Raw genomic sequence first — 13532 nt, 5'->3', positions numbered from 1 at the left:
CTGTAGAGAGCGTGGCTTGGTTTTTGCTTTGACATGTACTGTCAACTGTGGGACCTTTATATATACAGGTGTGTGGCTTTCCAAATCATGTCCAATCAATTGAATTTACCACAATTGGACTCCAATCAAGTTGTAGAAACATCTCAAGGATGATCAATGGGGACAGGATGCACCTGAGCTCAATTTCGAGTCTCATAGCAAAGGGTCTGAATACTTATGTAAATAAGATATTTCAGTTTTTTATTTTTAATAAATGTGCAAACATTTCTAAAAACCTGTTTTCACTTTGTCATTATGGGGTATTATGTGTAGATTGCCGAGGAAAATGTTTTATTTAATCCATTTTATAATAAGGCTGTAATGTAACAAAATGTGGAAAAAGTCAAGGGGTCTGAATAGTTTCTGAAGGCACAGTAGTTTTATATTAACCTCAATCATGGCCTTTGTCTTCCATTTGGAGCAGCCTTTGGTGGAAAAGGGATTGTGACCCTGTGCATCTCTCCCATAGGGACCCCAGAGCCGCCGGTAAACCTCTGGCTTTTCTCTCCGCCACTCCGGCCCGGAGTTGTGCTCTGTGGCTTTTTATGGGCATGTTCTATATTTGAGCTGCTCCTCTGTGTGTGTGTGTGTGTGTGTGTGTGTGTGTGTGTGTGTGTGTGTGTGTGTGTGTGTGTGTGTGTGTGTGTGTGTGTGTGTGTGTGTGTGTGAGAAACTGGGCTCACGTGAGGCTTTTCACTCTGTGTCTGTGTGTGTCTCACACTACAGCTGTCTCGCCTCAACAGCCCTCTGCGCTGCTGTGAGGCTTTACACTGTAGAATCCCACTGTTGGTTTCTCCTTGGTCACTTTCCACTGGGAGCTTTGATCTCATGTTTTGCATTATAGCTCATAGCCTGGTCATTATAGCTCATAGCCTGGTCATTATAGCTCATAGCCTGGTCATTATAGCTCATAGCCTGGTCATTATAGCTCATAGCCTGGTCATTATAGCTCATAGCCTGGTCATTATAGCTCATAGCCTGGTCATTATAGCTCATAGCCTGGTCATTATAGCTCATAGCCTGGTCATTATAGCTCATAGCCTGGTCATTATAGCTCATAGCCTGGCCAGTCAGTGAATGTCAGCATAGTGGAGGCCAAGCCATGGTATCAGATAGTGTGCTTATACGGTACAGATCAAATAACTTGATGCTACACTTTGTTCCTTTTTTTCTCTTCTACTTTCTCTCTCCCTCTCTGTCTAACTCTCTCTACCATCTCTCTCCCTGTCTTTCTGTCTAACTCTCTCTACCATCTCTCTCCCTGTCTTTCTGTCTAACTTTCTCTACCATCTCTCTCCCTGTCTTTCTGTCTAACTCTCTCTACTGTCTCTCTCCGTCTTTCTGTCTAACTCTCTCTACTGTCTCTCTCCCTCTCTTTCTGTCTAACTCTCTCTACCGTCTCTCTCCGTCTTTCTGTCTAACTCTCTCTACCATCTCTCTCCCTGTCTTTTTGTCTAGCTCTCTCTACCATCTCTCTCCCTGTCTTTCTGTCTAACTCTCTCTACCGTCTCTCCATCTTTCTGTCTAACTCTCTACCGTCTCTCCGTCTTTCTGTATAACTCTCTACTGTCTCTCTCCCTCTCTTTCTGTATAACTCTCTACCGTCTCTCTCCCTGTCTTTCTCACTCTCTCTACCGTCTCCCTGTCTTTCTGTCTAACTCTCTACCGTCTCTCCGTCTTTCTGTATAACTCTCTACTGTCTCTCTCCTTCTCTTTCTGTATAACTCTCTACCGTCTCTCTCCCTGTCTTTCTGTCTAACTCTCTCTATCGTCTCTCTCCCTGTCTTTCTGTCTAACTCTCTCTACCATCTCTCTCTCTCTCATTACACATTCTTTCTCAGTGAATGGTGTGTAATGTAGGCCCCTGACCCACTCATAGCCTGGAGATATCCTGGCTATTTATGTCTCTCTCCATTGGAAGTGGAGGATGATTGAGAGGGGGGAATTTGGGGCTCCTGTCTTCCCAATGTGGCTGAAATAAAAGATTTGGGCCATCAGATACCCCTGGTACAGCAAATGAAAGAGTCGAGGGGAGGGAGGGAGATCTTAGCCTGAAAGATATGTACAACTCACAGATTAATCGTCACTAGGGCCAGGAGGAAAACCTCCTGGGCCTTATCATCATCATCACAGATGAATTGGTCATAGCATCACTTTATCTCAGTGGGTATTTCCTCCATTTCATGGAGAAGTGGTTTTCTTTTAAGGATGCTCTAGCATGCTAATTGTTTCCGATGGGATCTGGAGAGCGTGAAAGTAAGACAGTCGAGGTTGGTCCTCCCTATGAAAGGACTGTCTATCTCATGTTATGAAAATCATGTGCATCTGATTTGGGCAAGAATTTGCTCAAAAAATAGATGTCTTTCTGTCTCTCCCTCTGACACACAAGGAGAAACTGTAGTATGTAAAATACAGCAAACTATGTCGGAGTGTATAAGATTATTATTCAAATCAAACCGATACACTTAGGAATGGAGCTGTACAGTACTTCTGACCATTTCATCATCTCCACGTCTGTAAACATTCTCTAGGAGAGGCTCTCTTTGAGTATTTAAGTCACTGATTGGATGACCTAAGATAGTGGTTCCCAACTCCAGACCTTGAGTACCCCCAACAGTACACATTTTTATTGTAGTCCCAGACAAGCACACCTGTACAACTCCAGTACAACTCCAGTACAACTCCAGACCTTGAGTACCCCCAACAGTACACATTTTTTATTGTAGTCCCAGACAAGCACACCTGATTCAACTTGTCAATTAATAATCAGGCCCTCAATGAGTTGAATTAGGCATGATTGTCCGGGGATACAACAGAAATGTGTGCTGTTCAAGTCCGGGCTCTAGCTGGGCCACTCAAGGACATTCAGAAATTTGTCCCCACGCCACTCCTGCGTTGTCTTGACTGTGAGCTTAGGGTCATTATCCTATTGGAAGGTGAACCTTCGCTCTAGTCTGAGGTCCTGAGCGCTCTGGAGCAGGTTTTCATCAAGGATCTCTCAGTACTTTGGTCTGTTCATCTTTCCCTCTCCTGACTAGTCTCCCAGTCCCTGCCACTGAAAAACATCCCCACAGCATGATGCTGCCACCACCACCATGCTTCACTGTAGGGAATGTGCTAAGTTACCTCCAGATGTGATGCTTGGCATTCAGGCCAAAGAGTTCAATCCTGGTTTCATCAGACCAGAGAATCATGTTTCTCATGATTTGACAGTCCTTTAGGTGCTTTTTGGCGAACTCCAAGCGGGCTGTTGTGCCTTTTACTGAGGAGTGGCTTCCGTCTGGCCACTCTACCATAAAAGCCTGATTGATTGAGTGCTGCAGAGATTGTTGTTCTTCTTGAAGGTTCTCCCATCTCCACAGAAGAACTCTGGAGCTCTGTCACAGTTACCATCGGGTTCACGGTCACCTCTCTGACCAAGGCCCTTCTCCCCCGATTGCTCAGTTTGGCCAGGCGGCCAGCTCTAGGAAGAGTCTTGGTGCTTCTTAACTTCTTCCATTTAAGAAAGATGGAGGCTACTGTGTTCTTGGGGACCTTCAATGCTGCAGACATTTTTTGGTACCCTTCCCCAGATTTGTGCCTTGACACAATCCTGTCTCTACAGACAATTCCTTTGATCTCAATGCTTGGTTTTTGCTCTGATATGCACTGTCAACTTTGGGACCTTATATAGACAGGTGTGTGCCTTTCCAAATCATGTCCAATTAATTGAATTTATCACAGTTGGACTCCGACAAAGTTGTAGTATCATAACTCAAAGCGAGACCCAGATGCAGATGGTTGGAGTCTTAGATGTTTAATAATCCAAAAAGGAGTAGACAAGAGAATGGTCATGTACAGGCAAAAGGTCAAAACCAGATCAGAGTCCAGGAGGTACAGAGTGGCAGACTGGCTCGAGGTCAAGGCAGGCAGAATGGTCAGGCAGGCGGGTACAGAGTCCAGAAACAGGCAAGGGTCAAAACCGGGAGGACTAGAAAAAGGGGAAATAGCAAAAGCAGGAGAACGGGAAAACCGCTGGTTGACTTGGACATACAAGACGAACTGCCACAGAGAGACAGGAAACACAGGGATAAATACGCTGGGGAAAACAAGCAACACCTGGAGGGGGTGGAGACAATAACAAGGACAGGTGAAACAGATCAGGGTGTGACATGTAGAAACATCTCAAGGATGATCAATGGAAACAGGATGCACCTGAGCTCAATTTTGAGTCTATTAGCAAAGGGTCTGAAAACGTAGGTATTCAGACCCTTTGGTATTTCTGTTTTTTATTTTTAATACATTTGCAAAATGTCTAAAACATGCTTTTGCTTTGTCATTATGGGGTATTGTGTGTAGATTGAGGAACATTTTTAATTTAATACATTTTAGAATAAGGCTGTAACGTAACAAAATGTGTAAAAAGTCAAGGGGTCTCATTACTTTGCGAATACACTGTATTTAACCCATAATGCAATTAAATCAGTTGCCATAGCAACGGAAGAATAATCACATCCTTTCTCAAAATAAAGCTAAATAAATAAACAGAAATCATTATATTTATGATTCTTTCCCACAGCATATCGACACCGCTGGGGATATTTAGTTAAAATGTCATAGCAACATCGGCTTGTCTTCCCTGTGGCTCAGTTGGTAGAGCATGGTGTTTACAACACCAGGGTTGTGGGTTCAATTCCCACGGGGGGTCAGTGTGGAGAAAAAAAAAAAGAAAAAAGAAAAAAAATGTATGAAATGAAATGTATGCATTCACTACTGTAAGTCGCTCTGGATAAGAGCGTCTGCTAAAATGTAAATATAAAAATATGAATAGGTACAGGTCAAAATAAGAGAACAGTACTACAGTGTCACTAGGGAAACAATGTGTTCCTTTACCCAGTTGTGTGAAGGTAAACTGTAAACATTAGACCTGCTCAGTGCCTTACAAGGCCAGAGGGATCTCCCAATGAACAGAGGAATGCTGGGAGGAGAGGGAGGAGGGAGGGAAAGAGAAATGGAAGCTAGCAGGGTTCTGGAAGTTCCAATGGAAAATGGATCCTTCTAATAAAATTCCAGTTGCCCAGTTATAAAATCACAGTCAAATTGCACACTGCCTTCGACTAGCTGGCATGCATGGCAGAGTTGATTGTGGGCAAGGCAGTAAGTGAAACTGCTATATAACGGGTAGCATGAGGTAACTGGCCCATTGAGACTGGTGCTCTCACTCAGGTTATGGCGAGCACTGTGAGAGCTGCTCAGAGCACTATTACAGAGGAATGTATGGGTGTTGAGTTATACTTAAGTCATTGATAAATGCTATTTGCATATTGTCAGTTATATAGAAAAGACACTACCTGTGAGATTGTTCAGTTTTTGTTGACAAGCATTCTCTCTCTCTCTCACTATCTTTCTCTCTCTTTCATTTTCCCTCTCTCGCTCTCCTCCCCCCTCTCTCCCTCCCAGATGGAGCTGTCTGACTTGGTGAAGCCTATCTCAGAGAAAATCCAGGAGATTCAGAACTTTCGGGAATGTAACCGTGGCAGCAGCCAATTCAACCACCTATCAGCTGTCAGCGAGAGCATCCCAGCGCTGGGCTGGGTCGCCGTGGTGAGGAGACATCACTCACTCATTCACATCTTCTTCACTGTGTTTCTGAGAATGCAGAGCAGAGACGTCTAAATTCATACATAGGGTCAGCTTTGTTTAACTACCTCTATCGCTCTCTTTTTTTCTCTTTCTCTCGCTCCTTCACTCTTCCAGAGCCAGAAGCCAGTTCCCTATGTGAAGGAGATGAATGATGCTGCCATTTTCTACACTAACAGAGTTCTGAAAGACTATAAAGATTTGTGAGTATGACTGCTGGTGTATTACATCAACTTTAGCTTACTAGCTACTTTGCAGATTATTATTGGTATGTAAAAATAACTGTCTGTGTCTTTTTCTTTCTGTGTATTTGTCCTAATCCATCCCCCTTTTTCCTTGTCACCCTCTCTCTCTCCCCCTCTCTCCGTCTGTCTGTTGATCTCTTTCTCTGTAGAGACAAGCGTCATGTGGAGTGGGTGGGGTCCTACCTATCCATCTGGACTCAGCTTCAGGCCTTCATCAAACAGCATCACGCAACAGGCCTAGTCTGGAGCAAGACTGTGAGTAGCAGCGACACTTAAGATTTACAGAAATAATCATCCAGTCCAGTAGAGGCTCCTCAGAGGAGAAGGGGAGGGCCATCCTCCTCAGTGAATTTCATTTTTTTTAAATGTTTAAACATTAAAAAAGTTATCCTTTTTAGATAAAACTATACTAAATATAATCACGTCACCCAAAAATGTATTAAAACACACTATTTTGCAATGAAGGTCTACAGTTGCCTCAGCAGCACTCTGTAGGGTAGCACCATGGTGTAGCCGGAGGACAGCTAGCTTCCGTCCTCCTATGGGTACATTGACTTCAATACAAAACCTAGTGAGCTCATGGTTCTCACCCCCTTCCATAGACCTACACAGTAATTATGACAACTTCCGGAGCACGTCATCCAACCTATCAGATATCTTGCAGCATGAACTGACGTTGCCCACCCAGTCAAAGGATCAGAGAGTGAGTCTAGTACTGAAAGCATAAGCTACAGCTAGCTAGCACTGAGGTGCATAAAATGTAGTGAGTAGTTGACTCAAAGAGAGAAAGACAATAGTTGAACAGTTTGAATAAATTCCTTTCTTCCAAAATGAAGGAGAAGCAAGAGATTTGGTAAAAAAATTATAACTTTCAGTTTTGCTTACTTAGCTAGCAAATGCAGCTAGCTAGTTTAGCCTGCTCAAACAGAGGGATGCTATGTTAGCTAGCTGGCTATGTCTATCCAACATAACACTGGAACTCTTCCAAGTCAAGGCAAGCCTTTGGTTTGACAAATTTATTTCAACCGGGGCCTGCTGGGTTAAGTGCTAAACTGCTTACTGACTGTACACTGTAATGTTACTGCATGATAATAGCGGATTTACTAACGCGTTAGTTCTATTTGCTATGTTGACTATGATGTTACTTTATCCAATATGATGACACCGATGTAGGCTGTGTAGCAGTTTGGCTTGGAAAGGTTTTTTCGCCTGGTCACATACAGCTGATGTGTTGTGCATTGAAGTCCACAAGCTAAGGGAAAAGGTGAGAGGTGGAGAGTGCATAGATGCGTGAAGGAATACAATGTACTATTAAAATGAACTGTGTTTATACGTGATCAGGGGTGTATTCATTCTGCCGATTCTGTTGAAAAACCTTTCTTAAGCGGAAGTAAATGGAACAAAACAGGGATAAACATACCTGAATATGTTTATAGAACCTCTTGTTTGCAACATTTAGACTAATGATTACACCCTATATCAGCTAGATGCAGACAAGAGTGTGCAAGGCGGTATTGAATGTGTCACTGTCTGTCCATATGTCACTGTGTGTCACCTCAGATTTTTCTCTCGACCCGTGTGCACCTAAGTTGTAAACTTTCCTTCATAGGTTAAGTTGTAGCAACCTCATGATGGGTATAGGGAACATTAGACTATTATGTAGAAGCCTCAACCTATCAATGTTACATTGAACTGGGTGAATGGAATATGAATGACAGTCATTCAATATGCTGTAATAGAAATAAGGCCATGCTCATGAAGAAAATCGTCCTCCCTCATCTTAAACGGCACTGACCGCCACTAATCGTCACATACTAACTAAACTGTGTAACTATAATTATCACATTATGACTACAATTCTAATGCTTCAGTTCACACAGTACATACAGTGAGGTCTGAATTATTGTCACCCTTGAAAAAGATAAGCATGACTGTATAAAATAAAGGTAAGCATGACTGTATAAAATAAAGGTAAGCATGACTGTATAAAATAAAGATAAGCATGACTGTATAAAATAAAGATAAGCATGACTGTATAAAATGAAGATAAGCATGACTGTATAAAATAAAGGTAAGCATGACTGTATAAAATAAAGGTAAGCATGACTGTATAAAATAAAGGTAAGCATGACTGTATAAAATAAAGGTAAGCATGACTGTATAAAATAAAGATAAGCATGACTGTATAAAATAAAGATAAGCATGACTGTATAAAATAAAGATAAGCATGACTGTATAAAATAAAGATAAGCATGACTGTATAAAATGAAGATAAGCATGACTGTATAAAATAAAGGTAAGCATGACTGTATAAAATAAAGATAAGCATGACTGTATAAAATAAAGATAAGCATGACTGTATAAAATAAAGATAAGCATGACTGTATAAAATGAAGATAAGCATGACTGTATAAAATAAAGGTAAGCATGACTGTATAAAATAAAGATAAGCATGACTATAAAATAAAGATAAGCATGACTGTATAAAATAAAGATAAGCATGACTGTATAAAATGAAGATAAGCATGACTGTATAAAATAAAGGTAAGCATGACTGTATAAAATAAAGATAAGCATGACTGTATAAAATAAAGATAAGCATGACTGTATAAAATAAAGATAAGCATGACTGTATAAAATAAATATTTCATACTGGGCTATATTGTGTGCTCTAAAAAATGTGGAAATGATATTATTTTATACTAATACAATTGCTCAGAGAAATACATTTTGTTTAACAAGTAATAAAAAAAAATGTTAAGGTATGTGTCACGTTCTGACCAGTAATAGGGGTTATTTGTTATTGTAGTTTGGTCAGGACGTGGCAGGGGGTATTTGTTTTATGTTTGTCGGGGTGGTTGTGTGTTTAGTGGGGTGTTTGATTTATTGTTCCGGGGTTTTGGGCACTGTTCTATGTTAACGTATTTCTATGTTTAGTTTATTGGGGGTTGAACCCTCAATTGGAGGCAGGTGTTTTCTCATTGCCTCTGATTGAGGGTTCTATAAATAGGTATGTGTTTGTTTTAGTATTTGTGGGAGATTGTGCTTGGTATAGCTTTATTGCCTTACCGGCCTGTTATTAGTCGTGTCGTGTCGTGTCGTGTCGTGTCGTGTCGTGTCGTGTCGTGTCGTGTCGTGTCGTGTCGTGTCGTGTCGTGTCGTGTCGGTATTTATTTTGGTTCACCTTCTTGTCCGTTTAAATAAAAAGAAGATGAGTGCACATTTCCCCGCTGCGTCTTGGTCCACTTTACCCTACGACAACCGTGACAGAATCTCCCAAGGACCAAGGAGCAACGGAAAAATTATATGGACTATAATGGAAATTGGACTTGGGAGGAGATTTTGGACGGGGCTGGACCTTGGCATCAGGCTGGGGACTACCATCTTCCTCCGGAGGAAATAGAGGCAGCCAAGGCGGAGAGGTGTCGGTATGAGGCTTTGTATGCGCCGACAACGTTTAAACCGGAGAGGCAGCCCCAATATTTTTTGGGGGGGGCACATGGACAGATCGGCGGAGCCGAGGATGGAACCAGAGCCAGTCGGGGTAAAATTGGAGGTGAGCGAAGCAGAGACTATTAAGGAGTTGATGGGAAAATTGGAGATGAAAACTATGAGAGAGCTACTGTGTTGGTGTATTAGGCATGACATTCGCCCTACAGAGCGTGTCCGTAAATTGATGTCACCTGAGTCAGATCTACATACGTGTCCTGAGGTGCGTGCTAGCCAGCTGGTGAAGACAGTACCAGCACCACGCACCAGGCCTCCAGTACATCAGCCCAGTTCAGTATGTCCTGTTCCCGCTCCACGCACTAGCCCTGAGGTGTGTGTCTCCAATCTGATACCTCCAGTACCAGCACCACGCCCCAGGCCTCCAGTACATCAGCCCAGTCCAGTATGTCCTGTTCCCGTTCCACGCACTAGCCCTGAGGTGTGTGTCTCCAATCTGATACCTCCAGTACCAGCATCACGCACCAGGCCTCCAGTACATCAGCCCAGTCCAGTATGTCCTGTTCCCGCTCCTCGCACTAGCCTTGAAGTACGTGCCTCCAGTCTGATACCTCCAGTACCAGCACCACGCACTAGGCTTCCAGTCCAGTACGTCCTGTTCCTGCTCCCCGCACTAGCCCTGAGGTGCGTGTCCCCAGTCTGGAACCTCCACTACCAGCCCCACGCATCAGGCTTCCAGTGCGTCAGCCTAGTCCCGAGCTTCCGATGACAGTGCCTCGTCCAGAACTTCCGGCAACAGTGCCTCGTCCAGAACGTCCGGCAACAGTGCCTCGTCCAGAACATCCGGCAACAGTGCCTCGTCCAGAACGTCCGGCAACAGTGCCTCGTCCAGAGTGTCCAGAACCAAGAGAGACGGCCCACTGTCCGGAACCAAGAGAGACGGGTGTAGCACAGGAGCCGTTGTTGACGGCAGCCACCCTCCCTTCACTCCCTTTAGTTTAGGGGATTTATTTTGGTTTTGGAGTTATTTTGTGTGAGGTGCATCCGGGGTCTGCACCTTTGGGGGGGGGGGGGGGGTACTGTCACGTTCTGACCAGTAATAGGGGTTATTTGTTATTGTAGTTTGGTCAGGACGTGGCAGGGGGTATATGTTTTATGTGGTTCGGGGTGGTTGTGTGTTTAGTGGGGTGTTTGATTTATTGTTTTGGGCACTGTTCTATGTTAATGTATTTCAATGTTTAGTCTAGTTCTTTGTATTTCTATGTTTAGTTTATTGGGGGTTGAACCCTCAATTGGAGGCAGGTGTTTTCTCATTGCCTCTGAGGGTTCTATAAATAGGTATGTGTTTGTTTTAGTATTTGTGGGAGATTGTGCTTGGTATAGCTTTGTTGCCTTACCGGCCTGTTATTAGTCGTTGTGTTTTTGTTGTGTACGTGTTTGTTTTGGTTCACCTTCTTGTCCGTTTAAATAAAAAGAAGATGAGTGCACATTTCCCCGCTGCGTCTTGGTCCACTTTACCCTACGACAACCGTGACAGTATGATTCAAATTATTGACACCCCTGTTTTCAATACCTCACATTATGACGATAACCGCACTGAGACTTTTTCTAGAATGTTTTATGAGGATTTTAGACCATTCCTCCATACAGAATCCTTCCAGATCTTTGATATCCTTTAGCTGTGCTCTTCAGTTCAAACCACATGTTTTCAATAGGGTTCAAGTCTAGAGACTGAGATGGCCATTGCAAAAATATTTTTATGATTTATTTTATACAGTCATTTTGCTCATCTTTCTTAAGGGTGTCAATCATTTCGGACTCCGCTACATACCGTCATCATGTTGTAAGTGTGCTGTAAAACAGTTACATGAGACATATAATGGATAGTTAATGTCTTATACTACAGCACTTCAGCAGCACTACGGTCCTCTAGCTAGCTAACGTCCAGTGGGGCATTCCCTCCACATTCCATTATCCATGTGTTACAGCAGCAAATAGCTCCTGATCCAACCTCCTCAACACTGCCCTGAACACTGCTCCTCCCTGAGCCAGGAGTTTTTCATGACTCTGTGACCTGAGAAGGAACAACTGACTTCTCAGGACTTTTATCTGAGGTTGGATATATAGGCCCAGAATTCCCGGCTTTTTCCGTGATCAGGTCACACGGTCAGGAAACGCTCCTGGTCCTATGGATGAAGTATAACCTTGCTTGCCATGCAGGTTTGAACAGGCTGGAACAAGACTCAATGAATTACAGCTCGCCATGAGACATCATTGTTTGTCTCGGACTCTTTTGGAGTCGTGCAGTTGTTTTCATCTGGAGCAGAGCCTCAGATGTTGTTTTCTGTTTCCTTATTTTTAAAGTGGTACAGGGCTGCTGTCCAAATGGCACAATATTACTTACATAGAGCCCATAGGGTCTGGCCAAACATAGTGCACTATATAGGGAATATGGTGCCGGTTGGGATGTCTTTCTCATGTTAATTACCCCACAGTGTATATTTTTATGTGTAGTTATGCAGGCAGGCAGCTGGTTGCGTAAGGACCAGCTTGTATGAATGACTTGGTCCCTGGTGTACTGGTGGCTGCTTTGTGGTTCTCAATTGAGCAATTGTAGAGTTTGCTGGGAATTCATGCTCTTCTTCTATCGTCTGCTTTTTGTTTTCTTCTTCTACTACTCTTTGTCCTTTTCTCTTCCCGACTTCTCCCTCTCTCTCCCCCCTTCTCCCTCTCTCTCCCCCCTTCTCCCTCTCTCTCCCCCCTTCTCCCTCCCCCTTTTCCCTCCCCCCTTCTCCCTCCCCCTTTTCCCTCCTCCCTTCTCCCTCCCCCTTTTCCCTCCTCCCTTCCCCCTTCTCCCTCCCCCTTCTGCCTCTCTCCCTTCCCCCTTCTCCCTCCCCCTTCTGCCTCTCTCTCCCTTCCCCCCTTCTCACTCTCTCTCCTCCCCCCTTCTCACTCTTTCTTCCCCCCTTCTCACTTCTCCCTTCTTCCTCTTTCTTCCCCCCTTCTCACTTCTCCCTTCTTCCTCTTTCTTCCCCCCTTCTCCCTCTTTCTCCCTTCTCCCTTCTTCCTCTCCCTTCCCACCCTTCTCCCTTCCCCCTTCACTCTCAGTTCAATTCAAGGGCTTTATTGGCATGGGAAACATATGTTAACATTGCCAAAGCAAGTGAAATAGATAATAAATAAATAAAAGTGAAATAAACAATAAAAATGAACAGTAAACATTACATTCAAAATAATGAAGATCTTTAAAATGTCTTATGTCTATATACAGTGTTGTAGCGATGTGCAAATAATTAAAGTACAAAAGGGAAAATAAATAAACATAAATATGGGTTGTATTTACAATGGTGTTTGTTCACTGGTTGCCCTTTTCTTGTGGCAACAGGTCACACATCTTGCTGCTGTGGTGGCACACTGTGGTATTTCACCCAGTAGATATGGGAGTTCGTCAAAATTGGGTTTGTTTTCGAATTCTTTGTGGGTCTGTGTAATCTGAGGGAAATATGTGTCTCTAATATGGTCATACATTTGTTAGGAAGTGCACTTTAGTTTCCACCTCATTTTGTGGGCAGTGTGCACATAGCTTGTCTTCTCTCTCTTCCACCCTTCTCTCTTCCACCCTTCTCGCTTCCACCCTTCTCGCTTCTACCCTTTCCACCTTCTCCCTCTCCCTTCCCCCCTTCTCATTCTCCCTTTCTCTCTCTGGCAGGTTTCCAATCAGAAATCATATTCCTGCATCCAGTGGAAGTGATACGTTTATTTGTTTAGCTTTTTACGGGACAATAAAACTGAAAGTAAAACTCCTTAAACTTCACATTTCTCTAAACTTTAAAGAGTGTTGAACTCAGTTCAAGGCCACTGTCTATTTCAGTGATCTGCCAGAATCCTCTGTGTGGTCCTTTGAGGCATATAGACTCACACAATTTGGTGGACTGAAGGTGTGTGTGTGTGTGTGTGTGTGTGTGTGTGTGTGTGTGTGTGTGTGTGTGTGTGTGTGTGTGTGCACATGCGAGAGTGTGGCTGTGGGTCAGCTGTCCCTCCTGCCGTTAGGTGTCAGGGTTTTGTGTGTGCGTGTGAGTTAAGGAGTGTGTGGCGTGGAGAGGTGGTCCTCAGGGTGGACTTGAATGCCGGTTTTCTTCACTAAAGAAAGCCGCAACAAAGCCCTGTGAAGTTCAGGCCCTA

At 43.6% G+C, this 13532-nt stretch overlaps 1 protein-coding gene across 2 annotated transcripts in view; it reads left to right on the top strand.

Moving 5' to 3' along the window:
- LOC106588865 (adenylyl cyclase-associated protein 2) overlaps positions 1-13532 on the top strand; it is a 51311-nt gene that overhangs the window by 27988 nt on the left and 9791 nt on the right. For both annotated transcript variants that reach the window (XM_045709443.2, XM_045709442.2), the window contains exons 5-7: positions 5479-5622; positions 5776-5861; positions 6053-6158. In XM_045709443.2, the coding sequence (XP_045565399.1) occupies positions 5479-5622; positions 5776-5861; positions 6053-6158 (336 nt within the window). The remainder of the gene's footprint in view (positions 1-5478; positions 5623-5775; positions 5862-6052; positions 6159-13532) is intronic.

Source organism: Salmo salar, chromosome 27 (assembly GCF_965601325.2).
Source record: "Salmo salar chromosome 27, fSalSal1, whole genome shotgun sequence".
In the NCBI taxonomy this organism is placed as follows: Eukaryota; Metazoa; Chordata; class Actinopteri; order Salmoniformes; family Salmonidae; genus Salmo; species Salmo salar.
Note: the sequence above shows the minus strand (reverse complement) of the source record. Positions and strands in the feature narration are given on the sequence as shown.